This window comes from Castanea sativa, chromosome 5 (genome assembly GCF_040712315.1).
Source record: "Castanea sativa cultivar Marrone di Chiusa Pesio chromosome 5, ASM4071231v1".
NCBI lineage: Eukaryota > Viridiplantae > Streptophyta > Magnoliopsida > Fagales > Fagaceae > Castanea > Castanea sativa.
In genome coordinates, this window is record NC_134017.1 from 25,076,360 (window position 1) to 25,100,418 (window position 24,059).

At 33.7% G+C, this 24,059-nt stretch overlaps 1 protein-coding gene and 1 non-coding gene across 2 annotated transcripts; one reads left to right on the forward strand and one right to left on the reverse strand.

Moving 5' to 3' along the window:
- Positions 1 to 5,171: 5,171 nt before the first annotated feature.
- LOC142634973 (transcription factor KUA1-like) lies at positions 5,172 to 8,662 on the reverse strand. The gene is made up of 4 exons (XM_075809199.1): positions 8,389 to 8,662; positions 6,814 to 7,025; positions 6,660 to 6,725; positions 5,172 to 5,345 (listed from the first exon to the last, which is right to left on the reverse strand). The coding sequence occupies exons 1-4, from the start codon at positions 8,660 to 8,662 to the stop codon at positions 5,172 to 5,174; spliced, it is 726 nt and encodes a 241-aa protein (XP_075665314.1).
- Positions 8,663 to 23,146: 14,484 nt separating this feature from the next.
- Positions 23,147 to 23,219, forward strand: TRNAF-GAA (transfer RNA phenylalanine (anticodon GAA)). The gene has a single exon. It is a non-coding gene; the product is annotated as a tRNA-Phe (tRNA).
- The last annotated feature ends 840 nt before the right edge of the window (positions 23,220 to 24,059 follow it).

Genomic DNA, 24,059 nt, shown 5'->3' on the forward strand with positions numbered 1-24,059 from the left:
CAAAAATGTTCAACATATCCTATCCCACTTTACCACTAACTAGAGAACAGAGTACATACAGATTTTCTTATGTGTCAAAAACTCAAAGTTTTATTTATTTATTTATTTATTTTTATAATTCGTTAATTGGGGGATGTAAAGTTTTAGATCCCTGGAAATTATAGTGTTTAACCTAATTTATTAATCAAGTAGTTAGTAGTTACTTAGGTTAATTATTCAATTTTGATTGAATCTCTCTCTTGATTGGTTGAGCTTGACAATTTTTCAATTCTTATTTCTGCAGTTTGTACGTTTTTGAATCTTGACTTCTATCAACTTGAGCAATGTCTAAAACACTTCATAGACTATATAATCTACTCCTAGACAAATTTTTGTTCTCGATTTACCAACATACAAATATTTAGAACCTAAATATTTAAAACCTAACAGGGAAAAGAATTTTACTATTCTTAAAAACTCAAAGTTTGGCCGCATCTTTCTTTGACTGTTCTTAAAGTTTACTTATAACGCCCAATCAAATATTAGTGTTGGAAAGGAAGAAGAGTTGAATATTTTAAAATTCATTCTAAATTCTCCATCACTTAGTGTGTGAATCACTGGACCCTAAGTGTATCCAAAACTTATCAAACATATCTAGAAATAGACAATAACTTATCGAGTACTTCAAGTGCACTCTCAGACATATGTCAACAAACACCTCCAATATTAGAAAACAACATTTTCATAAAATGGAAATGCAATTGCAAGTCAACCTCTCTACATGTATGATGGCTTTTATTTTGATATATAAATTAGGGATGCATGTGTTATTATTATTATTATTTGAGAAACCATGTCTTATTAATTTACTATGATAAAATTACAATGTGTTCAACATTCTTTAAGTGTTTTTTTTTTAAATTATTTATTTGGGGGGGGGGGGGGACTAGGGGATGGGGAAAGGGTTAATTTTCTCATATTTTCAGTTTGAGTTATTAATTGTAACTAGTTGCAAATTCACTCGATACGTGATAACAGATAATTATATTGTATATGGAATAATGTATAATTTTTTCTCTAAAATTTGTTAAAATAAAATTTTTCTCTCTAAAAATTAAACAATTTCTAAAATTATTTCATCTTTCTATCTATACCAATATAGTATTATATTATTTTGGGTGTGTTTGATTGATACTGTTCATTTATGAAGTGACCTATGTTATCTTTTTTAAAGTATTATTCTAATTCCTTGTTCTTAAAGGAGATTATTATGATAATAAAAAATCATAACAAAATTTCACTTAATGTTACTCACGATAGGCACAGTCAAATGCATAATCAATATTGTGTTTTGATATAAATTCAATTCTCCCGTGCAAAATAACTAAGTATTAACTCAAACAAAAATCAAACCAAAGCTATAAGAGGAAAATAGACTACTTGTGATGAGGAACTCAAAAATATAACACCAAAACGTATTAATCCAAAATAGAGTTTTTAAAAACACAATGATTTATCAACCTATAGTGAAGTTGTAAGAAAAAATATAAAATCAAGAGAGAGAGAGAGAGAGAGATAATATTTTCAAGAGAGAATGTGTGCGAAGAAGGGGTGAGTGTTAGGACTGCATTTGTGTTATAAGACCCCAGATACTTGGCTGTTGTAAGTTAGCTGCAGATGTGGATACTTGATTTTAGATATGTTAGTGATTAGAGGCAGTTAGCAGTTAGTTGGTTATGAAGTTGTTAGGACATGCATGTAACCACCAGTACACTAGAGTGCATGAGCAAACTATAAAAAGGGAAGTTGTAATCTGTATGATACTATGCAAGTAATAAAATGTCTTTAGCTTCCTTCTCTCTTATCTCCCTTATTCTCTCTTCCTCTCTCTGTTTCTATCTATATATATTTCTCTTAAGGAGGATTGACTCCCTCGAAGTAGCTAGTCATATACCCATATCCAATCTTTTTTTTTTTTTTTTTTTTTGCTGAGAATAAAACTTTTATTTACATAAACAAGATTCAAGCTAAGCATCCTCCTTAATTAAATCCAAAACGAAGAAGGAGCTGAACTGGGATCAAAGAAGTCAAAAAATCTACTTGAAAGTGACCAACGGTTGAGAATATGAGCAGCCTTGTTAGCCTTTCTAGGAACCCAATTAAAAGAAGAAGATGGAACTATACTAGCTAAATACTTCGTTTCCTACAAAATATTTCTAACTCTCTATGGAACAGAATTAGTGAAGGAAGTCAGACCTTGGATGCAAACCTGACAGTAACTTTAAAAAAAAATACATTGATAAGTTTGTGCTTCATGATGGTAGAAACAGCCCATCTGAGTGCCTCAGACTTAGATTGAACAGGGATGTTGGTGTTCACTTCGATAGAACAAGCAAACACCAAGTTCCCTCTCCAATCTCTGACAGTCATGGCAATAGTTGAGTCAAATTTTCCAACAGCATCATCACAATTTTCCCAATAATCCACTCTTTAATCAGAAACTCTTCACATTGTGTATAACGTAACGAATCAAGCTTTTGATGGTTCGAATTGACTGAGATTGATTTATTCAGTGTTTTTGATATTAAGGAATTTTTTGGGAGTGTTTTAAGGGTAGGTTTGGATTGATTGCAGATTTATAGAATTTATATTTGGTGGTGAGGGGAGTTGGTTCTTGGGGCTTCATTGAGTGCAATTACATAAAGTTGGTGTTTAGTTCCTAAGAAAGTTTTGGGGCTTTAGGTTTTTTTTTTTTTTTTTGATGAGTACAATGAAATAAAATATAAAAAAAATTCTACTAGGACATTTATTAATTGGATAATTAACTTTATTATTATTATTATTATTAAAAGTGTGTTTGGTTCCAAATTAAAAAGTCAGCTTATTTTACTATTTAACTTATTTTTGCTATTCATGGGTCTCATTACACTTTTTGGTACTATTCATGGGTCTCACTGTACTATTTCAGCTAACTTTTACCTTTATCTACAGTATTTTCAGCAAAAAATTTTCAATTTTAGCAAAATATGCGAATCACAAACAGAAATAAGAGAGGTATTTTCGTCTTTTTATTTTAAGTTGAAGACTCTAGCTCGTTCAGTGGGTCCAGAAGTCATGTGGCCTACCTGTGTAAGTATTTTTTGTTAAACTTAACACCAATACAAATGACATAAGCTCATTCAGTGGGTCCAGAAGTCATGTGTCCTACACGTGTAAGTATTTTTTGTTAAACTTGACACCAATGCAAATAACATAGGAGACATTGTAGCAACATTCTCAGATTGGGGGACGATAAATCATACATTTCCAAAGTTTAGGGGACATTGTAATCCGGGTGAAGTTACTACAACATAATGTATCTTTAGTGATGAAATTTGGTGTCAACATTTTTTTGTCACCAAAAGGTAATGTATAGCGATGAAATACAAATCTCGTCGTCATTTATTAAAAAACCAATGGGCAAAACTTAGATACAGTACCTTAGGTACTGTACCTAAGGTTCCCCTCTTAAATATTTGACATTTGTCCATTTTAACAGCCCAGTAAAATAGAAATAACGCCGTTATCTTTCTGTTAACTTTTCTTTTTTGTCCCTGGCAAACATTATTCCGCATAAATTTAAGAAGTAGAAAATTTTAATTTCAGCCACTAACTCTTTAAAGAAGAAAACTAGATGGTTTAGTAGAAGAAATCCAGATTTAGTGAAACTAAAAGCTACAATCTTTCAACATTTTTTTCCCTCTGTTTTCTAGGGAACCAAACAAAGCTTTGAACCAGATTTTGATTTGCAAATAAATCAAAGCTTGAGACAAAAGAAAATCAAATGGAAATCGTAAATTCAGAAAATAACTCAGAAGATCTTAAATTTCATCCACTCAATCTTTGAAAAAGAAAGCCAAATGGCTCCAGTAGATCTCTCTAACTTCTCCCATTAAATCACATAAGAAGAAATCTAGATACAGTGAAACTAAAAACTACAATCCTTGAACTGTTTTTCTTTTTACCTTTGTTTTCTTGGGAACCAAACAAAGTTTTGAACCAGAGGTTGCACCAAAGCGTGAACGAGTGTTCTTGGAGAGGGTAAAAAAAGAAACAACAATAAGAAGGAGAATTTAGAGAGAGAGACGTGTGGGATTTGGAGAAGTTGGAGATATTTTAATTGAAGAAAAAGACCTCTCTGTTCTCACGATCCAAAAGAAGAAAAAAATAATATTAAAACATAAAGAGATGGGATTTTGATAACGCCGTTTACTGGGCTGTTAAAATGGACAAATGTCAAATATTTAAGAGGAGAACCTTAGGTACTGTACCTAAGGTACTGTATCTAAGTTTTGCCCAAAACGAATAACTTTTGGTGATGAAAATAAATTTTGGTTGCTATTAATTGTACTCAAAGTGGGGCGCAGATTTTAACTGCTTGGTGATGAAAATAAATTTTGGTTGCTATTAATTGTACTCAAAGTGGGACGCAGATTTTAATTGCTTTATGGTAACGAAATTTTTCATTGCTAAAAGTTTAACCTTTTGGTGACGATTAATTTCATCGCTATGGGTTGTCTAGGAACAGATTAGGTGACCAAAATAATAGTTTGAGTATAATACTATAAAAAAAAAACACTTGTTGATAATGGTTTATGTGAAAATAATATGGGCCCACCTATTTTATTTTCCAATATCAAGAACATGAAAATATAATATGAATTGAATTTATGAGATGAACTAGACAGAGAATACAATCTCTAAGGATCCGTTTGGATACAGCTGAAAACTGAAAACTGAAAAACACTGTAGCAAAATAATTTTTTAATGTGTAAAAACATTGTTCACTTGAAAAATCACTGTTTATTGGCCTAAAATCACTGTTCATGACTAATGAACAGTGAGAGTAGCGCGTCTAGCAAAAAATAATAATAATAATAATTTAGGGCTGAAACGCAGATGTTGGGCATTTCAGCCCATCCAAACATACACTAAGATTGACACGTACTTAAAGAAGATGGTGCAAGTTATATTACCTTATAGACTTATATAATTAGTAATAGATCAAAAATAGTACTTTTAACACAGGTTTATTGATCGCAAAAAGGTAGATAGTGTAAAACATCTAAAGGTTCAAAAATTAGAGATGTGGTCAACATAGCTATGCTCTAGGGTGAGGTAGTCCAATTGTATGCTCAAGTGCATTTTTGCAATCATTGAAGGCCTAGTAAGAAGTAATCGAGAATAATCACTGTGTGCGAGGAACGCCTTTGGTGATGGAATATTGGATATTTGGATGGATCAATAAAATCAGGAGCACAAGTACCATAATTCAGCAAGGTTCTTCCAGGTAACCGGGATGAATAACTTTGACTGGCGGCATTCACCTGTTAAACCAGCAATATCATCATACAACCATTGGTTTAACAATTTGACAAGGTGAAATATTCAAATGAAAACAAATATTCGATAAATCGAGCCAGGAAACAGATGGAAATTCATACTACATTTATACTAAGGGATATTGCTATTCACTTTTAGTGGTGAATGAGAAGTTACAAATTAAATTTCATGCTTAAATAGATGTAATTGGTAACAAGCCATATGTGTCTATTAGAATCATCTAAGGTTGCAATTATTCATGATAGAGGTCAAGAATAATTGTCCTATTCACAATAGAATTCTATAAGAGAACGGTGATTAGTCAAGAATGTAGATTCCACCAGCCCCATTATTAAGTAATCTTGTTTCATTGAGAATCTTCATATTAATCCCTCACCCAAAACCTCATAATTAAAAAAAAAAAAAAACAAAACAAAACAAAAGCACTTCAAGACACTAAAATTTCGGTTGTTATAAACAGTGTGCCAATGGTCTGATTCCTCACAAGGTACAATAATGCAAGGACAAGTTGCATCTAAAGATCATTAACCAAGGTTTTTAGCTTAATAGTATACGTAGTTATCGTCCAATTATCCAAAACTATAGATAAAACACATACTATGTTGTGAAATTAGACTTGGTTTAAATCAATTTTTATTATGGTGGAATACCCATGGGCCATGGCGATGTGTGGGAATCGATGGGAATCGATTCTCATTATATATGTTGATATGTTGTAGTAGCCTATATATATATATATATATATATATATATATATATATATATATTAAATAGTCGCCCAGAGGTTAGAAGAACTAGTGAAGAAGGAACCAGTCACCCCTTCATCTATTCCAACTAGTCAGCTTAAGGTTTTAGACATCCAAGCAGCCTCTAGCAGTTCCTCCTCTGATAATGGAGGAGAAAAAGAACCCCTTAAACCAGTAGTCCTAAACTAGGAATTCAACAACCTAAGTTGGAGATAATCTACACCAAGTCCCCAAAGAAAGTCATGGTCAACAACCTTCAGAGAGAAGCCTTATGACGAGTAGGATAAGGGTGGTCCCCATTTGGAAGAATGTGGTAGGATTGCGTTGGCACAGATAAGGCTTTTGTCCTAATAGTATATATATATATATATATCATTGAAGGAAGCCATTAAAGACTTACGAATTTCAACCGTATTTAGATACAACAATAGTTGTTGATATATGGACTCTACCTCTATATGAGTAGAAGCCATAACAAAGTTAACAATGGCATTTTATTTTAACATGATGTTTTATACAATATATGAATAAATTTGGGATGGATGGACTTACCTTTACTACCTTTTCAGTATCACTTTTCTCTGTATGTGAAATTGGGGAATCATTTGGAGCTAGTTCCTGTAGTTGCATGAATATTATAGTCACGTCTTTGAAATGTGTGTGTTAGTGAGAGAGAGAGAGGAAGGAATAGGGAGAGAAATATTACAGCTTCATTCAAAGATAGGTCGAACACACTCTGTCTATGTTTCTTCTTATTAATTGTAAGTTGTCGCTTAAAATGTTTCTGAGCATGACTAGCAACTTGGACTGGAGACCTAGTGGTCACAAAATTGCTTGAAATTCCTTTCCAATCACCTCTTCCAAGCTTCTTCAACCCAATTAGAAATAGTTTGTGCTCTTCTTCAGTCCATCGTCTCTCTGAACAAACAAACAATAAAGTATTTTACAAAGTACTAATAACAATTATGTCCAAACAATAACTAGGTTTTAGCAAACACCATATTGACACAATTTTTTACTTTCTTTTAAAAGAAAATACGAGATTTCTTGTTTTTAAGCCACTGTTGTGCTACAATTAAGCCTACATATATTTAGGAATTCAAATTCATAAATTTTAATTACTGACTAGTTAAATAAATGCTAGTCAATTTTGTTCTCCACAAATCAATCTAGAAAGTATATATCCTCGAGTAATCAATTATAGCCCGTAAGGATTCATAAGTTCTTGGGAATCAGTTTATATTCGAAAATATATTGGACAAAACACAAAAATATACACAAAAGGAGAAAAAACCCCATCTAAAATTATATATTGTGTCTTTTATATATATATATATATATATATATATATATTTTTTTTTTTTTTCTTTTTTTTTTACTGAAGATAAATTCCAACTACAAAACCAGATATAAAGGAAAAACAAATATTAAAAAAAAAAAAAAAAAAAGACTACTTTAAGTTTTAGTTTTGAAACCAAAACTTAAAGTAGTTTTTTTTTTTTTGGATGAATAATTAAAGTAGTAAAAATTTGTAATGAACAAGCAAATATATAGATTACCAAACACTAATTTTTAACCCAAAAAAAAAAAAGGAAAAGATAAAAATAAAAATAAATAAATCGATCCCATGTTCACGCAAAACACAGTACGCTATAAATCAAGACGCACAAAAAGTTACAAGTAGTAACAATAACAGCAGTACTAACTATAATATATATAGAACACACACTGAAATATAAAGGGAATATATCTACGATAATACATACGTGTGCCGTTGTCGTGGCTAATTTTTCATGTCACAAAAATCAGATTTCAGTCTAAATTGTACGTGAAAAATTACCACAATAAACTGTTAAACGCAAAAGAGCAAAAAAATTAGAAATTCTCCCATATATTATTATAAATCATATGTATCAATGGATAGATTTTACTGAAGATCATTAACCTAACAAAACCCAACAACAAAAAAACTGTGGTAAATTCTACAGAAACCAAAACTGAAAGTAGGTATTTTCTTTTAATGAATTAAAAAGTAATAATTTGTAAAGAACAATTAAGCAAATATATAGCTTGCCAAACCATAATCTTTTAACCATAAAATTTTTTAAAAATCAAAATAAACAAATCACACATGCAAAAAACACAAGTCTTTTAAATCAAAACCCATCCAAAATCCAAATAAGCAAATATACACACACAAAAAACTTACAAGCAGTAACCCATAAGAATAAATAATATAAAACAACAACGAATTAGGCATAATATGTAGGTATAATTAAACTCTTCGTTCTCACAAAAACATCCTTAATGCCATTAGCGAGATCCTTAGCACCATCTTCTTCGCCTTCACCATCTTTGTTCTTGACCTTTTCGTAGCACAGATTTTCCATGCTAACGCTGTTCCTCATAGCATCATGATCATGATCATCCCCGTTGCTTCGCAAACACACACCAAAAAGCTTGACACATTTGCCAGTGGCAATACCGCTAGAGTTGTGAACATTGAGCCCACAATGCAAGCACTTTCTTACACTTACAGAATCCCTCATCACCATTGTTCTAGCTGTCTTCTAAAAAGACAACCCCTATAATAAACAAAAGAGAAGAAGCAAGGAAAATCTCGGTCTGTGTATGGGTGCATATGCAAAGGCTTATATAATGTGGGCTAGTATATATAGTGTTCTTGATCATGAACACTGTTAATATTACTGATTGCAAAGAAATCCTTGTTTGCCAACATAGTGAATAAGTCGGTGATTCGGTCATTCCAAATATAGAGTTCCTCTACCCCGTCGGATATGTGTCATGGGTCTCATGACTAAGGTGGTGCGTGTTACCAAGTTTTAGGATTTAAACCATAGCAATTTACAGTTGGGCCCTCAAGCTTTTGCATTAGTACTAAAAAAAAACCCTAAAAAATCGAATTGTTAAAAGAAAAATACAGATACAAAGTAGCAAACCAAGTTCCATATTAGCATTCCCAAAAAAAAAAAAGTTTCATAGTAGCAATAAATATATATATATATATATGTATATATATATATATATATATATATATATGAGAATTTGTCCAGTGACTTTATAACCTAAGAAAAAGGTTTATCAGCCAAAACAAGAGTATTAATTTCTTGAGAAACAGACTTCATTTAGACAGAGAAAGAAGAACAAAATCTGACCTTTGCCAAGGCATCAACAACAAAATTACCTTGCCTATAGATATAAGAGAAACTAAAGCTCCTTAAGGAGTTTACATAAAACATAATATTATGAATAAAGCGACCAAAAGCATACTGAAACATATATATATATATATATATATATATATATATATATATATATATATATATATAAATAAAGAATTGAGTTATGACCATACATGAATAAAAGTATTTTAAGAAAGATCAAATTCGAAATAAATAAATTAAAAAGCCGGAGGGTCCCAAAAGAATCCTACCCCAGCTATCATATAGGGGTTTAAAGGCCTGAGTGTGCCTATCTTCTCAGCTATCAGCCTATAACTCTGCATTTCAACTCATAACTTTTAACTCACATCTCTTAATTTCCTCCAAACTCACACATCTAGTGTGTTTGGCACTCCATAAGTCATAGATTTTTCTCTCTTCCAAAACCCACTTCAATACTATTCATATGCATTGTGTCAAAATGGCTTGTTTTACCTACTCTTAACTCACCCGTCTGACTTCCCCACTTATCCTTTTTTTTTCTAAAGCTTTCAACCACATACAAGCAAAGAAAAACCCATAAGAACCTAGCTTGCATCTCTCTCTCCTCTGGAATTCCATTAACACAAATAAATGCATAACTTTTGCAAAAACTCTAATATGTGAAAAATTGTGACTGATTACTTGTCACTTTCATATAGACTTACTACATTTTCTCTACCAATGACATTCAGCCACATAAGAGAGTTGTGACAAAAGTTGTGCATATTTTTTTTTTTTTATGATACTAGATTTTTAACAAATAAAAAAGAAAACCTATTGCTGTGTGAAGTTTGAACACATTGACTCGTTGAAGCACTTCATGGCTCATGCGAGGCGGTTGAGAACAAGGTGGAGCTTGTCAGCAAAGAAGAGGCCATTTTTGTCCAAAAGGAGCTCAAAGGCTTTACCCGCTTTCAAGCCAACGGTGTAAAGGCAATTCAACTTCTCCCAGGTGAAGGCATAGACTCTGACGAGGCAATGTTTTCACAAAGAAACAAACAACAATAGTTTTTGTTTTTGATTTATATTTATATTTATATTTATATTTCTTTTTTTAACAAACAATGAAATATATTCGTTTTTAGGGGTTGTTATTAAACTCGATTTTCTTAAAATCAAATTTCAATGTAAAACTCGATTTTTAAAAAATCGAGTTATAGTCAAATCAAACTTTTAAAAAAAATATTTTGTGGAACTCGAGTTCCACTTGAAAATTTTCAAGGAACTTGAGTTCCATGAACTCAAATTCTACACTAAAATTCGATTTTAAGAAAATCGAGTTTCAAAACAGAAACATATCTCTATATAGTTTCAGAAAAGGAGCATTTTGTTAGAATTTTTGGCCGAAAGGGGTATATCCCCATTTTGGCCGGGAAGAAGATGCAAACTATGTCTATCACGCAACTTGGACAGATTCAAGGGATAATATCTCATATTATTTGACAATTGTAACATTGTAATTACTAAGTACTTTTCCTATATCAAAAAATAATAATAATTCGGTCATGACTTGACTAAGCTTTCTTTTTTAATCTTTCTTGCAATTCGAATTGCAATAGAATAATACCAATAGCCCCCGCAACCGTTAAGCTGGCCATCAATTTTCAGTGATAATGTGTTGAAAAGGCGAACAATTAAAAATTACAAGATGCGGGTCGAATTTATATATATGTTCAATTTTTTAATGAAACATTTGTGTCACTAGTATGAAAAAAAATGGGATTGGGTACAAGACTTGTTAGGATGATAACAGGTTGTCATTAGATTCACTGCACTAAAACATTGGACCCAATCTTTTTCTTTTCAGAGAAGTAAAATTTTTCGGAAAAGTAATGTTTTTCAGAAAAAAGCTTATATGCAACATCCAACAAAGAAGCCACAAATGATGTGAATTTTTTGCGGCAATAAAGGTTGGTAGCCGCAAAATGAATTCTGTCTGGAGCCAAAAAGCTTTCCACATTCATGTTCTTGCCTGTTGTAATGGATTAATTTCAGCCGGAATAAGCTTTCTTTTTTGATGTCATGCACATTGACATCTTTCTGTAAACCCCCCCCCCCCCCCCTTTTTTTCTCTCCCAATAATCTACACTACAGAACTAAAAGTTAGTGGTTCACATGTTTGTATATACAAATTCATCACCCGCACAAGGTGTTGTGAAGTCATTGTTTTTCTTTTTTCTTTTTCAAATGGCTACAAATGATCAACTACAATGATGATTATTTATGTTACTTGTAGAAATTGTTCATTAAACCAACTATTTAAAAAAGAAAAGTAATTTTGGAGATCTGATTCTAGTAAGGACTAAATTTGGCTCCAAAAATTTGGAACTATTTTTTTCAACCCATTATGGTAAATTATAAAACTGTTTAAGTATATTATTTAAATAAGTCATATAACTCATTAAAAATTTCGTGAAGTCAATAGAATCGTTACATAATAAATTGGAATAAGATAATTCTAAACATGTATGGAGTTAAACTTTTTCTATACAATAAACTACAATTTTCTATTTGTCACCCTTCATTAGCTAATTATTATAAGTAATCATGACTAGACTATATGCTTTGCTTAGGGGATGCCTCTGGGCAATAGCATCATTTTTTAAAAAAATTTTATAGTTGTCTCATAGGTGGAAATCAATGAGTCATATAGCCTCCCTTTATTCTTTCTAAAAGGTTCTGGGACTTTTGGTTTTTATATGCATAAAGGATAATTTCTTTTTTCTATTTACTTGGGGCATTTGATACAAGTGTTTCTCTTTATGTTTGTATTGCCAATTACAGCATACTTTTCTATCCCCTACTGGAGTCCCATTAGGATGAGCAATACAAGAGTAGCATTCTATCCCAAGACTTTTGTTTGACATAAAAAAATATTTTATCAAATTTCCCAACCATTCACTTTTGCATCTTCACAATTTCCATAGGCTCCGTGTTATGCATGTAAGTAATTATGCTCTTTAGCCAATATTTCTATTGGAAATACTAAGAAGTAATAATTGAGCTATAAAACTCTTAGCTTGTGCAACAACAAAAATTTGTTGCAATTAACTCCAAAAATTTTAATCACAACTTCGTTGCAATAAACAATTTGCTGCTTTGAATATTTTGTAGTAATAGACTATTACTTCACAAATTTTATTGCAATAGATTGCAAATAATTGAAAAAAATAATTTAGATCAAATTATTGCAATTTTATCTTCGTTGTAATAGATAACTACTTTATTTTGCCATTGCTATAGACCAATAGATTATAAATAATTGATATAAGGTTATTGCAATGATATTTTCATTGCAGTTGCATGTTTGCCATTACAATAAATTGTAAAAGAATTTATATCAAATCATTGCAATAATAACTTCGTTGCAATAAGCTATTAGTTCAAAATTTTTGTTGCAATAAATTACAAACATAATTGATATCAATTTATTGCAACCATTTCTTCATTTTAAGTTATTGCAACAACTTTCCCTTATGTATTAAAGCTTCTACTGCAACTGAAAGTTATAAGTCATTGTAATTTGTTATTGTTAATGTAATAATTTAACACTTTTAAGTTACTATTGCAACAATTTTAACTTGTAGATGCGATATTTTGTCTAATACTACTTGCCGCAAACTGATCTTGCAACTATACGTTGCCATCATACCTTCTGTCTAGATTGTATTTTGAAATGTCTAAAAAAGAAGAATACCTGCCCCATGTGTCGTAGAATAGTTCAATAGTCAGAACTGGTAACTCCAGCAGCTCCTGAAACCTCTGAAGCTGATGATGCCAGACCATCCTCTTCAAAAGGAAACTTGCCTTTGAAAGTCTCATCACTTCTACAACTTCTGGAGAAATCAAGAGATGATAACTGGCTACAAAGTCAGTAGTATTTTCACAATTTCGTAAGATGCTGATGTTACTTGCAGAGCAGCTAGAAGTTGCTGGTTTCAGAAGTTTGTCTCTAGATAGGACTTTTAATGAAGAGGTAATGGCTAAAGTGATCAAAGAATTTGGAGATCTAGGACCAAATGCGCCTACAGTTTTGCTTGCAAGTCATCAGGCCTCAGGTATGGGAAAAAACCTAACAGCTGCTTCTAGAGCCTATTTCTTAGAGCCACAGTAGAATGTAGCTCTTGGAAATCAGGCAGTGGATTGGGTTCATCGGATTGGCCACAAGGAGGAAGTAAAGATAGTTAGGATAATCGCTAGAGATACCATAGAAGAGAGGATATTAAAGTTACAAAAGAAGAGGCAGGATTGCAATGGAGGTCAAGATTCGGGATATTTGATGGAGTTTAACAATGAGGATCTTGGTGTCCTCCTCATGTCTTGATTTTTCTTAGGTGTTCCTTAAAAAACATAAATTACACAATTTAATAAAAAGATAAATTCATATATTGACAAAAACAATAATAAACAAACACGCAAATACATAAAGTTTACAATTTCCTTCTACAAGTTTTTCATATTTTGAAATTGTTACATGATAGTCTCATTATCAATGCTACAAGCTACATTTCTTTTAATGTATACAATCAAGTAATCATTCATCCATTAGATGTAGAACAAATTATGGAGCAAAATTTAATTTTATTGGCATAAAAAAATTGAGGGTGTTCCCAAATTTTTTTGTGAAGGATAGACAAATAAAAAATTTTAAATTATTATATATATTTTTTTTTTTCAGGTCAGGATGGTCCTAGGAGCACCTTGGCCTTAACGTGGCGCTACCCCTAGTCTAGTCCACACTAAAAATATTATCACGCGCAACGTGCGGGATATGCGACTAGTTTTTATAATTGTTAGATCTTGTTAGGCTTGAAATCTATAAATTGGTATGTTCTACAATTTTCAATTGGTCAAACTTGTTAGGTTTGATCAATCAAAATTTCTAGATTTGCTGTCACGACCCAACTCCATGGAACATGAATTTAGATGCATGACTAACCTGCTTAACTTATATGACTCAATAACCATAATTGATCCAAAATAAATTAAAACTCCACAAATAAATTAAAACTCCACATAAACAAGTACTCTTAAAAACCTCTTACAAAAACCTAAACTCCCCAAATTGAAATTAATCTCCACTATATAAGACATGCATTACAAAATAAAGGTAACTGAAATTCTATAAGTTTTCAAGTAATACTGAAGTCGCCTACAACTTCCAAGCTCTACCTTGCACCTACAAAGCAATCCAAAGATTCTATATATACAACTACACTTTAATCTGAAAACAATTATTGATGGGGTGAGCCACACATCTAGTAAGTAATTATACAGAATACACAACTGTGGGGTCATGGATTTTGGGATTTGGCCGCGAGCATGTGGGTTTGGCTGAGAAGCATGGGTGTTCCTAGTCCGAGGAGTACTATCTCCTCGGATAAAGCTAAAAATGTAAATCTAGTATAAATCCTAATGATCAAGGATGACCTTCCAAGAAGTTCTAATGATAGCAACGAGTATCATGAACGTACAAGAGGGATAAGGACTCAAAAATATCTAAGGGAAAGCTGCTATCACCGCATTAATGAGGAAGTGACCTCTGAACAGTGTTATGGCAGCCTTACAGCCACCCCATAAGACTTTTAGAGGGGGATGATGGGACAAATATCAGCATAAACCATCAACTGTCCACATGTAGTCCACATGTAGGGTAAGGATGAAGGGGGAGATGTAATATAAATAAGGGTAGAGATCCCAGAGAGAGGGGACGGAGAAAAGGAGAAGAGAAAGCACTGTAGCAACCTCAACAACTCCTGTAACCGTGGTAATCCAATATATGCTAGAACAGAGCTCCTCGGATTGTGCCGAGGACAAACTTTCTTGCACAAACCGGGTACAATTCATATTGGCTCATCATCCAAAACCATACTAATTGCTATCCACGCACTAAAGCCTAGCTCTTTGACCCACTCTCTACAAATTTATTGTACTGGGTTCACTGGGCCAAGATCCCTTACATTTTGGGCTTGGTCTGAAAATTGTGTCCCCACAATTGGCGCCGTCTGTGGGAAGAGCTTGTGTAATAGTGAGTGCAACGGTTAAATATGGTGGGCTCGTGCCCCCATCAAAAAAGTCATTGGGGAAAGCCATTTATGGTGGCTTACTATGTGAGCAAGTCACGTAGGGCACACACGATTGTTGTCCTAACTTAGCTTCCGCTCGTGTCTATACGACAAAGTGTGGATTATATGGGGAGGATGGCCTAAATGGGGCACAGCTTGGGGGCTTTTGACATCAAGTACATGCCTCGTACCGCGTGGGCCGTGTCCTCGCGAATTTGGTGGCCGAGTTCGCTGAACCTCCATTAGAGGAAGTGGCAGCAACATATGAGCAATTCAATGGGGCTTTGAGACGGGGCTAGTCCTTGAAGGTATATATATTGATATCTTCTAAATCTATTGAAGTGGTTAAACAGAACCTTAGCTATGCCGGTCCCTCGACCTCCCGCTTGGGGAAATTAACACACACCGGCATCTTTTGAAGTGGTTAAACAACATTAGCTATGCCGGGTCCCCTGACCTCCCGCTTTGGGGAAATTAACACTCACCGGCATCTTTTGAAGTGGTTAAACAGAACCTTAGCTATGCCGGGTCCTCGGACCTCCTGCTTTGGAGAAATTAACACACACCGGCGTCTTTTGAAGTGGTTAAAACGAACCTTAGCTATGCCGGGTCCTCGGACCTCCCGCTTTGGGGAAATTAACACACACCGGCGTCTTTTGAAGTGGTTAAACGAACCTAAGCTATGCCGGTCCCTCGACCTCCCGCTTTGGGGAAATTAACACACACCGGCATCTTTTGAAGTGGTTAAACAGAACCTTAGCTATGCCGGGTCCCCGACCTCCTCGCTTTGGGGAAATTAACACACACTGGCATCTTTTGAAGTGGTTAAACAGAACCTTAGCTATGCTGGGTCCTCGGACCTCCTACTTTGGAGAAAGTTAACACTTCATGATATTCTCTCTTCAAAGTGTTTAAACTATAACTCGATCATGCCTCGGTCCTCGGACCAGATGATGAGAGAAAGTTAACACTTCATGACATTCTCTCTTCAAAGTGTTTAAACTATAACTCGATCATGCCTCGGTCCTCTAATTCGTATGATGTGAGAAAGTTAACACTTCATGACATTCTCTCTTCAAAGTGTTTAAACTATAACTCGATCATGCCTCGGTCCTCGACCGAGATGATGAGAGAAAGTTAACACTTCATGACATTCTCTCTTCAAAGTGTTTAAACTATAACTCGATCATGCTCTCGTCCTCGGACCAAATGATGAGAGAAAGTTAACACTTCATGACATTCTCTCTTCAAAGTGTTTAAACTATAACTCGATCATGCCTCGGTCCTCTGGATCGTATGATGTGAGAAAGTTAACACTTCATGACATTCTCTCTTCAAAGTGTTTAAACTATAACTCGATCATGCCCTGGTCCTCGGACTCGATGATGAGAAAGTTAACACTTCATGACATTCTCTCTTCAAAGTGTTTAAACTATAACTCGATCATGCCCTGGCCTCGGACCGATGATGTGAGAAAGTTAACACTTCATGACATTCTCTCTTCAAAGTGTTTAAACTATAACTCGATCATGCCTCGGTCCCCTGGATCGTATGACGAGAGAAAGTTAACACTTCATGACATTCTCTCTTCAAAGTGTTTAAACTATAACTCGATCATGCCTCGGTCCTCGGACCAGATGATGAGAGAAAGTTAACACTTCATGTCAGGCTCTCTTCAAAGTGTTTAAACTATTACTCGATCATTCATCGGTCCTCTGACCAGACGATGAGAGAAAGTTAACACTTCATGACATCTCTCTTCAAGGTATTTAAACTATAAACTTGATCATGTCTCGGTCCTCTGACCACATACTTTGGGGAATTATCATTCCACAACATCTATTTGTTTCTCACTAAGTGTCAAGACAGCCCAAGATTATAACCAAATCCTCGCATTGGTAGCTCGAAAGGAGCAATTCACAAGATAAATATGGGGTGCCCGAAACGACACTCCCACAGTGTAAATCAAAGGATCAAAGCGCAGAATCGACTCTTAAGAATTCAAAACCCCACTTTTCTCCTCGGATGCGAGGAGAAAACCGGAGTTTCGAGGGCTATTGCGGGGTCATGGATTTTGGGATTTGGCCGCGAGCATGTGGGTTTGGCCGAGAAGCATGGGTAGCCTTAGTCCGAGGAGTACTATCTCTGATAAAGCTAAAAATGTAAATCTAGTATAAATCCTAATGATCAAGGATGACCTTCCAAGAAGTTCTAATGATAGCAACGAGTATCATGAACGTACAAGAGGGATAAGGACTCAAAAATATCTAAGGGAAAGTCGCTATCACCGCATTAATGAGGAAGTGACTCGAACAGTGTTATGGCAGCCCTTAGCCCACCCCATAAGACTTTTAGAGGGGGATGATGGGACAAATATCAGCATAAACCATCAACTGTCCACATGTAGTCCACATGTAGGGTAAGGATGAAGGGGGAGATGTAATATAAATAAGGGTAGAGATCCCAGAGAGAGGGGACGGAGAAAAGGAGAAGAGAAAGCACTGTAGCAACCTCAACAACTCCTGTAACCGTGGTAATCCAATATATGCTAGAACAGAGCTCCTCGGATTGTGCCGAGGACAAACTTTCTTGCACAAACCGGGTACAATTCATATTGGCTCATCATCCAAAACCATACTAATTGCTATCCACGCACTAAAGCCTAGCTCTTTGACCCACTCTCTACAAATTTATTGTACTGGGTTCACTGGGCCAAGATCCCTTACATTTTGGGCTTGGTCTAAAAATTGTGTCCCCACAACAACGAAATAGAGTCAAGCAAAGCACGAGTATTTTGATTTTTCATAAACTCATTCAATGATATCAAAAATAATTATTCCACAAAACATATAATGAATCACTTAATACATATGTAATCACATCTTAAAATCATTTGAAATCACATACATATAATTGATTAGAGCACAGTGTCACATATACACATCACATATTCTCACATACAATCTTGTGAGCGGATACCAACATCTAACTCCTACTGGTGGAAATCAACATATATTCTCACATACAATCTTGTGAGCGGATTTAAACATATATCTGATCAATTCTAAAAATACTCATTTTGAGTCACATATCACAAAAAACAAAGTTTATATATCACTGAATAATTTTCATAATATTAACAATTATTCCAACAATAAAGGCATATCGAATATCTCAATATTAAATTATTACATAAATCAAAGGATGCTTGACTCCCTTAGGGAACAAATAGGAATTGAGGAATTTATCCAAATATAATACAATTCTTGAGAAAATATGAAATTTCAATTTGCTAAAAGAAACATTTTAAATACCGTTTGGAGAATAGGAATCTGGCTTTGAAATCACTTGGTTTTAACAAATTAAAGAACAATGACCTTTTTAGAGAACTTACTTTGAAACTCAATTATTTTCGAAAAATAGTTTAATTTAAAAATCATCTTTTAAATGAGATTTAGACATTTTAAACGTTATTTAAAATTTGAAGTATCTATTTTAAATATTATTTAATAGTCAAAATTTCTCTTTCAATTATACAAAAATACTTTTGACAAACTTAGAAAATATAAGTTTGAAATACAAAACTTTTGAAACTTTTAACTTCTAAGAACTTAAGGGACAAAACTTGTACATATTATGCATAATTACTTACTACACTCGAATCACTCTGAAAGTCCAGCCAAAATAACCTTCAAAGAGCCTCAAGACACTCTTAAATAGGACCTATAATCAATCATGAAAATATACTTAATATTCTCTACAACCATAAAGCTTATAGAACTATACAAACTGACTCACTAAGATTATACTTTGTTGAACTAATTAATAACATCAATGCAAGGAATCTCTGCCCAAAATGTTTCCTTGAATTTATCAAACCTTAGAGGTCGTAACTAATATATTGTAAACTCAGGATTTGATATATGCCCCTACGAAAAGTAAACCCTTATACATTATTTAAGCTTTAAAATCTTGACTTTTGTTCTAGAATACAAGCTGTAGGGACCCTAGGATTTAATATATGTAGATATATAAAGCCCAGAGAAACGTAAAAGCCATTTACATAATCAAACTGTGTAACCCATGGCTTTACTCTAGCAATTTTGTAATCCATCGCTTTATCTAGATACACACAATGGCTTTGTTCTTAAATGAAATCCGTAGCTTTATAATCCCAAAGTTAAAAAATAAAAACAAAAAACAAAAAACAACGTTAAGCCAATCTAATCTATATAACCACCAGGAACGAAAAAGCCATGTTTTCCTTGAATTAGGATTTGCAATCTAGGAATTGATATATATAACCCAATGAAGAACGTAAAATCATCTACCCGAATTAAGATTTACAGTGTAATTAAACAACCCCCTTTTAAACAATTTACCCATTACTACCGATTTCATGAAAAGGTTCTAACTTTTTAATTCTTTGATTCTAACAAATGAGAAATCATACCTGGAATTCTTTGGTTGCCTCTTTGATTAACTCCAAGGAAAGAATACACCTCCTAGCCTCCTTAGATAAAATCCTTCCTATGAAAACTCTGATTATCTCTTCCTCTACCTTGTAGTTTGTATTAGAGATATGGGCTTAGTGAGGTAGCGGGTTGCAGTTACTAAGAAAAAGAATACATATAGCCCAACAATTATATTTAAAAGAAAACTTAATAATAACCTCAAATAAAAATATGTGGGGTATTACATTTGCACTCTAATTAAATTGCAGAACTTTGCAGCAATTTTGTCTTCAAAAATAAACTTCTAAAGATACTTAAAACTTATATTTTGCTCATGAATTGCCAGCATAAATAAAACTTAACAGATCTCATAGAAATCTACAACCTAAACATGGTATAACTCTTGCAAAATTACACCAGATGTAACTCTCTCTCTCTCTCTCTCTCTCTCTCTCTCTCTCTCTCTCTCTCTCTCTCTCTCTCTCTATATATATATATATATATATATATATATATATATATATATATACATATATATAATTTTCTAACTTATTCACGTAGGATCTTACCTAAGTATTCAATACTAGGAAGGTTCAAGAAGTTATTGGGTAATTCCGGAGCCATGCTCCCTTCTTTCACATGAAGAGTAGATCCCACACATGGGTCTCACCCCTTATGTGAGAGGAGAGAGTATTGTTCCAAGAGTATTTAATAAATTTCCGAAAAATTCAGGGGCAATCTTGCAAAGTTACTGTAATTGTCTAACCATTACAACAAGTCAAATGCTTTAAGATTGCGTTTGAATGTTTAAAGAAAATCAATAGAAAGTAAAGAGTAAACTAAGGTAGAATGATATTATACACAAATGAATGATGTAGGGTATGTTTAAAAATTTTATATGGTTTTCATATAAAAATATTAAAAAAAAAAAAAAAAGAGTAGTTGTCTGTAAGCCAATCTTCCAGAGGAAGGTTAAAAAAATCCTGATACTTCCTCGGAATTCCCATTCTATTCCAAAAGTTTCTTGCAACTTTTCTTCAAATGTGTCTGATAGATTTCGGTTCCTAACCACATCAACATGTACCAATAATTTCTTTTATGGAACCTCTACAACATATTGTATCAATATATAAACCAATTCTTTAATATATATATAACCCCTTGAACCTATGACATCGGAATTTATGTATTTCAAATAATTGAATGTGAAATTCAAAAAAAAAATTGTTTAACTATTTGTGTTTTATACTGGGATTAGTAGTATTTTTTTATGCCTTATAATATTATATCATTTTTATATAAGTTGTGAAAATATGCTTAAATATTTTTTTTCCCTGTCTTTTTTTTTTTAACAAAAATCATTATCAAGATAGCTCATTCTTACAAATTTGTTCCATTTATTTATATTTTAGTTAATTATAACACCATCACAATCCACCCTGAAACCATTTGTTCCATCTATGTCCATTTCTTGAAATTTTTGCATTTTAAAACCTGAATTTATGCTGGTTTCCAAGAAAAACCGTACAACACCTCAACAATAGAACCAAGCACCAAATATTCCTCCTTTTCCTCCACACCCAGATTCAGATTTAGATCCATGTCTTCCTCAACCATCTCATAACCAAGAACCATTCTTCTTCCACAATTACGCTAATTCAGACTAGAAGCACACGCTAATTTAAGTCGGCAAGAGCTACACTCTCAGTAACTGAAAAAAAATATGTATGTATGTATATGTGTGTATATGTCTATATATATATATATATATATATATATATATATATATATATAATCATTGAATTGAACCAGGAAAGTAAAAAAAAGGCCACAAACAAGTTAGCAATGGACATGGACAGAACAAAAAATAAAATGACAGGCAAAGATCATCCTTGGATTTAAAAAATGAAGATAGCATTACCATTAATTCATTCATAAAGAAACAAGGCATAATCTTCTATTCTATGTTCTTGAAAAAAGACCCCCCCAAAAAAAAGAAAAAAAGAAAAATACTACTACTGTGCAAAATTGACTAACAACTAATAGGAATGTGCCGTGTTAACATGAGAAGATCTAACTTGAGTTGTTCAGATCCCTTAAATCCTCATCAGCAAGAAGATTCGGCATCACTAAAATAATAATCACTGTCACGATCAATGTCTTTGACACAGCCACAGGTTGAAACATTTTGGGTAGAAGTAGAACAGCTAGCAACAGAAGAAGATGCACACCCAGAGGAATAAGACTCATCATCAGGTATGTACTTGTCACCCATCACTGGTTGTGATGATGGTAAATTGTGATCGCTACTGCCATGAACATGAGAACCAGAAAATAAATTGCATTCACAGCGAGAAGGCGTATACTTCTCATCAATCTCATTATCCCATAGCCATGTTCTCCTTGAGCGTGGTAATGATAATATATACACCAGCAGCCTTCTTCTTCTCTCCTCTTCCTCCACCGCCTCCTCCTCCTCCTTCCGGGGGTTTTTGAGCGGAGAACAATGTGTATGAGATGGTAACTTTGATCTCTTTGCCCCCCTTCTTCTTTTTCCAGCATAAACTATGTAACTCCCACGATTCTCCTCTTGGCAGTGGTAGTCATCCTCCTCTTCTTCTTCGTCCTCATCATCATCATCGTCGTCATCGGCTTTTTCACAAACACATAGCAAGCAACTCAGCCACTCACGAACCACCATTCTCCTGCACTTCCTGATAAGAAATTTATTGATTTGCACGTCCTTCACTGCACAAAAGCCACCAAACTCGTCCCCAAGTAGCCGAACCAAGAAGCAATCGTCGTCGTTGTCGTTGTTGGGTGTTGCAAAGATGATTGCTGCTTTCCAAGAAAAACCGTACAACACCTCAACAATAGAACTGGGCACCAAATATTCCTCCTCTTCCTCCACACCCACACCCAGATCCAGATTTAGATCCATGTCCTCCTTAACCATCTCAATGCTCATAACCAAGAACCAGTTTTCTTCTACAATTACACTAATTCAGACTAGAAAGCAAACAAATTTAAGTCGGCTAAATCTATAACCTTTGTATCATATATATATATATATATATATATATATATATATATATATATAAAACGTTTCCCAATTTTCCGAATCTGTTTAGGATTAGCAGCACCGCCGTTTTAAAATTTTGAACCAACGGCTAGTTTCTTTTGATACCGTGTTTATAATATATATATATATCCTACGACAGGGGTCGAACACTGGAATTCCACGCGTTCCACAAAGCTTACCCATCATCACTAAACTCTAATAAGGAACGTAGGCGGCGGGGATAGCTCAGTTGGGAGAGCGTCAGACTGAAGATCTGAAGGTCGCGTGTTCGATCCACGCTCACCGCATTTTAATTTTCATTAAAAAAAAAAAAAAAAAAACTCTACTAATAAGGAAACCCCCAATATTTTTTAGTCTAATTTATAAGGATTTTTCTAGTATATGAAAAATAAAAAGATATGCGTATAATGTTAGGAAAATAAGATGGCACACTTAACTTAAAATCAACTCTTTCTTCCTATCCTATCAAAAGAAAAAAAAACTCTTTCTTGCTATCAAAAAAAAAAAAACTCTCAAAAAAAAAATCTCTTAAAAAAAATTAAAATCAGCTTTCATATCATTTGCTGATTCTTAAAAAAAATCTTTGTTAGATTAGAAACATATATTATTAATAGCTTTCATAAATAAATAAATAAATATATATATATATATATATAAAAGAGGTTAGAAATATATAGGCGAAATTACATTATTAGTCCCTGAAGTTTACTCTTTGTGCACAATTGGTCCTTCAAGTTTCAATTGAGCACAATTGATCCCTCAAGTTTTCAAAATGAGCAATATAAGTCCTTCGGTTAGCTTCCATTAGTGGTGTGGGGAGTGAAACGACCCCGGTGGGTATATGGGCCTTTGGGCCATGCTAAAGAGGGCCGACCTGCTCCTGGGTTAAGATTTTGTTAGTACTACGGGTCGGCCCATACGCCGAGGATCCGAAGATTCATCCGAGGGGTGATTTGCTCCTCGGACGGATATGAGAGAACCAGGGACTTCATTATAAAGGTTAAGGGACGACTCGGTGAAGACCAATGGTTAAAAGGGGTGAATCCTTGAATGTCCTAGAAGCACCGATATTTGAGAAATACCAAAGATAAAGGCTGCCACTTCCACATTAAAGACTCTGCACCTAC